General features: G+C 26.4%; 2 protein-coding genes and 1 non-coding gene across 3 annotated transcripts in view; 1 reads left to right on the top strand and 2 right to left on the bottom strand.

Annotated features, from left to right (window-relative positions):
• The window catches only part of Phum_PHUM611690 (glycerate kinase, putative), a gene marked incomplete at both ends in the record, with an annotated part of 1947 nt that extends 1478 nt beyond the window's left edge, over window positions 1-469 (bottom strand). Inside the window, one exon of the mRNA XM_002433010.1 lies at window positions 466-469. Coding sequence (XP_002433055.1) covers window positions 466-469 — 4 coding nt within the window. The remainder of the gene's footprint in view (window positions 1-465) is intronic.
• A 29-nt stretch (window positions 470-498) lies between these two features.
• On the bottom strand, window positions 499-570 carry Phum_PHUM611680. Its single transcript has one exon. It is a non-coding gene; the product is annotated as a tRNA-Glu (tRNA).
• Window positions 571-2207: 1637 nt separating this feature from the next.
• Window positions 2208-3977, top strand: part of Phum_PHUM611670 (Ves G 1 allergen precursor, putative) — a gene marked incomplete at both ends in the record, with an annotated part of 1833 nt that continues 63 nt past the window's right edge. Inside the window, 6 exons of the mRNA XM_002433009.1 lie at window positions 2208-2325; window positions 2643-2778; window positions 2842-2975; window positions 3174-3425; window positions 3502-3690; window positions 3883-3977. Coding sequence (XP_002433054.1) covers window positions 2208-2325; window positions 2643-2778; window positions 2842-2975; window positions 3174-3425; window positions 3502-3690; window positions 3883-3977 — 924 coding nt within the window. The remainder of the gene's footprint in view (window positions 2326-2642; window positions 2779-2841; window positions 2976-3173; window positions 3426-3501; window positions 3691-3882) is intronic.

Here is a 3977-nt window from a genome sequence, read left to right as displayed (position 1 = left end):
TTTATAAATTTACTGCCGCCACTTTAAAACCACTTTAGAATTGTAGAAGATAAGAGTTATCAAATTTGTATTCCGCAACGTCCTCTATCAGAAATTATTTTAACTATATTTAGTATATTTTAGTTTTTTTATTTAAACGTTACTAAAAAAAAAAAATTTTTAACCGTCATTTTAAACAATTACTTTATTCAAAAAATAAAACATTAATTAATTTTAATAAAAATAATAAAATAAATAAAACATTAGTAAAAAAAAATATGCAAAAAATAAATAACCATAGTTTAGGCAATGAACGTCGGAAAAATTAGCGCGCGTTAGAAACGTATTGAAAATTTGCCGCTAGGTGTCTCTTCCATCAAAATTTAAAAAACATTTTTTTTTTTAGTTGAAATTATTATTTATTCCTTAATATTATACTAACAAAAGAATAAAAATAATAATAATAAATTAAACGTCATCACTTACGCATATTTATGGAGAAAAAAAACAAAAAAAAATTTCCCATGCCGGGAATCGAACCCGGGCCTGCTGGGTGAAAGCCAGCTATCCTAGCCACTAGACCACATGGGATGTTGAGTCAAAGAAGAAAATAAAAGAATTTAACTTAATGTAAAAAAAAAAACAAAACAAAAACAAATCGTTAAAACGTTTTATTATCGTGTTAAAATATTAATACAAGTTTAATATAATTTACATAAATTATTATTAATAAACAAAACTAATAATAATAATAATAATTGATTTATTTATTTTATAAGATGTCAAAACGTGAAAAAAAGAAATCATAAAAGAAATGAATACAAAGACGAAACCAAAAAAAAAAAAAAATGATTTTAAATCAATACACGTTCAATAAACTTAAAAAAAATTCTTACGTAATAATAAATAAATAAATAAATCACATTTGAACTTATTAAAATAATGAAATAAAACAGGTACGTTACGAAAACGTTATCATTTGACCGATATCAACAACAACAACAACAAACGAATGTGAATAAAAAATTGTATCAACATTACATTGTTTGTTGTTTGTTTGTTTCCATACCTTGTCACAATGTTATTGTTTTTTTTTTTTTTTTATTACTTGTCATTTATCATTTTTGCCATAATTTCTTGCGTGTGTGTGTACTTAGGACAAAATAAACCAAAATTAATTAATAAATAATAATAATAATACGTTATAAATGAATAAAAGGATAAAAACAAAAAAAAATTTTTTTTTTTTTTTGGCAAATCGTTTTATAATTTATTTGCTCTATTTTTTAATCGTGTTAATTTTTATTATTATTATCATTCATTACGTTAATGCACATACCGAATAATAATAATAATAATAATGACGAAAATGCAAATATAACCTAAAATTTTTTTTTTTTTTTTTACTCGTTTCATAAGTTGTCTAATTATAATCAAACGTTTAATAAAAGTCGTTTAATAATTTTTACAAATCTTGGCAAATAAATTTATTTATATATTTATATTTATCAACAACCGCTCCAGTTTGTTGTTTGTTATCGAGTGAAAACGTTATTTTGTTTGTTTGTTTGTGTTTGTTTTTTTTATTAATTTTTTTTATTAAATTCGCAAGTAAGTTTTTTTATTTGTTGTGTGTGTGAAAAGGGGTAGAATTTTTTTTTTTTTTTTTTTATTCTTAAAATTTTGCAAAAAGTTTGTTTTAGTGATGATGATGATGATGATGAAACAAGTACTCGAAACGATTTCCGTTATTTTTTAAAAAAAATATATTAAAAAGAAAAAAATTGGAAAATCGAAAAAAAAAACCTGTCGCGTAAAATTATCATTATATTTTTAGGATAATGATAAGGTTCAATTAGGCGTATCAATTAGGTTACCTATAAAATTTGACCCGTTAAAAAACAAATTTTCTCTCTCTCTCTCTCTCACTCATGTCTTTTTTAAGGTATCGTGTATAAAAACCTTTTTTTCCTTTTAAAACGGTCAATAACCCAAAATAACGAGAAAGAGAGAGAGAGAGAGAGAGAAAAATGTGAGGATATAAATGTTTTTACGCGAGTAAAAAAAAGCAGAACAAATTTTTTTTTATTTTTGCGCAAATTTTTTACAAATAATTTTAACTTTGAGCATTGGAAAAATTATTATTATTATTAATCTTGTTATTACAGTTATTTGAATAAGTTGTCGTCGTTGTCGTCGTAGGATCGTACTACGTCGTTGTTTTCGAAATGAAATTATTAATAAAAATAATTTTTTTCTTATACCTGTTTACAAAATGTGTTTATTCCACGTTTAGTAATGATGATGATAATGATAATTCACCGACCATATTGGATCTTACACGAGGTGAGTGACGAATGAATAAAATTTTAATAAATAAAAAATCAATTTTCCGATTCCACTGTTTGTTGCATTGAAGAAAATTTATAAAGTTTATATACTTAACCGGAAGTTAGTCATTATCATTTTAAAAATTATTATTATTATTGTCGTCATGTAAAATTAAACGTGATTTGACCTTTAATCAAAAATTTTTTTTTTTTAAATAAATAATTACATATGCACACACACACACATGACCGCAAACCAGATTTGAGGTCGTTAATTTATTATTATTATTATTATTATTTATGTTTTGTTTACCTTACGACGGTTTTTTTTAGGTTTGAAAACAGCAGCCGTTGCTGCTCTCACGCTTAAAGAAAATGTTTTTCCATTGACAACATTATTAAATTCCGATTGCGTAGAACCTCCAAAAGAATGTCCAAACGTCAACATAACATTTTGGCTCTACACTAAGTGAGTGAATATCATTCGTCCATAAATTATTTATTTATTAATTTATTTATTTATTAATTTTAGCGAATACGATTACGTTCAATTGCATGCCAATCATTTGTCCACATTTTTATACAATTATGGAAAACCGTGGAAGATAATAATACACGGTTATACGAAAAGTAAAGATGATATACCAAATCCTCAATTACGTTCAGGTACGTAAGAAAACTCGTATCTCACTCATAATAATAATAATAACGTATGACATTATTTTAGGTGAAAAAATAAAATAACTTACGTCATAACGTATAAATTACGTAATTACGTGGGTGATTGTTGTCGTTGTTGTTGTTTGCCCCCCCCCCCCTCGCGCCAAATATTTTCAAACCTAATCTGTTTTTTTTTTTTTATAGAATATTTCAAAAAAGGAAGTTATAATTTATTATCGGTCGATTATGCTCCTTTAGCCGATGATAAATGTTATCTGGCATCTGTTAACAATGTTCCCCTTATTGCCAACTGCACGGCAAAAATGATAGACAATTTGGTCGAAAGAAATTTATTTGCAATGAAAGATTTACACGTGATCGGATTTAGTTTGGGAGCGCAAATCGCTGGACAAATTAACGAATATTTAAAATATGGTAAACCTGGAAGAGTGACGGGTAAGTAGTGATAAAGAGAAAAAAAAATCAAAAGAGAGAGAAAGGTGGAGAAATAATAATGTGTGCGTATACGCAGGTTTGGATCCAGCTTCGCCATTATTCGATGGAAAAGTAAATCACGTGGTTGATTATAATTCAGGTGATTTCGTCGATATAATACATACAAATGCATTGGCTCAAGGGAAATTGGTACCGACAGGTCACGTGGATTTTTACGTTAATGGCGGTTCTGTACAACCAGGTTGTTACGATCAAAAAAACGAATGTAAGATTTAAAAAATTAAATAATTACGGGTAATAAATATATATTTTGTTGTTGCAAATATTACGTAACTTGGTAACAGGGTGTTTGTACACACATTTTCATTTAATTTTTTTTTTTTCTTTCTAATGCCACGTTTCACTTCCTGTTTTTTGGTAAAAAAAATTATTTGTATCGAGTCGTTTGTTGTTACAGCATCCACATCTTGTAATCATAATAGGAGTCCACTTTATTTTGCCGAATCAATAAATTCAAAAATTGGTTTTTGGGGAATACCATGTACGACATAT

Source organism: Pediculus humanus, genomic scaffold (assembly GCF_000006295.1).
Source record: "Pediculus humanus corporis 1103172108319 genomic scaffold, whole genome shotgun sequence".
Lineage (NCBI taxonomy): Eukaryota > Metazoa > Arthropoda > Insecta > Psocodea > Pediculidae > Pediculus > Pediculus humanus.
Note: the sequence above shows the minus strand (reverse complement) of the source record. Positions and strands in the feature narration are given on the sequence as shown.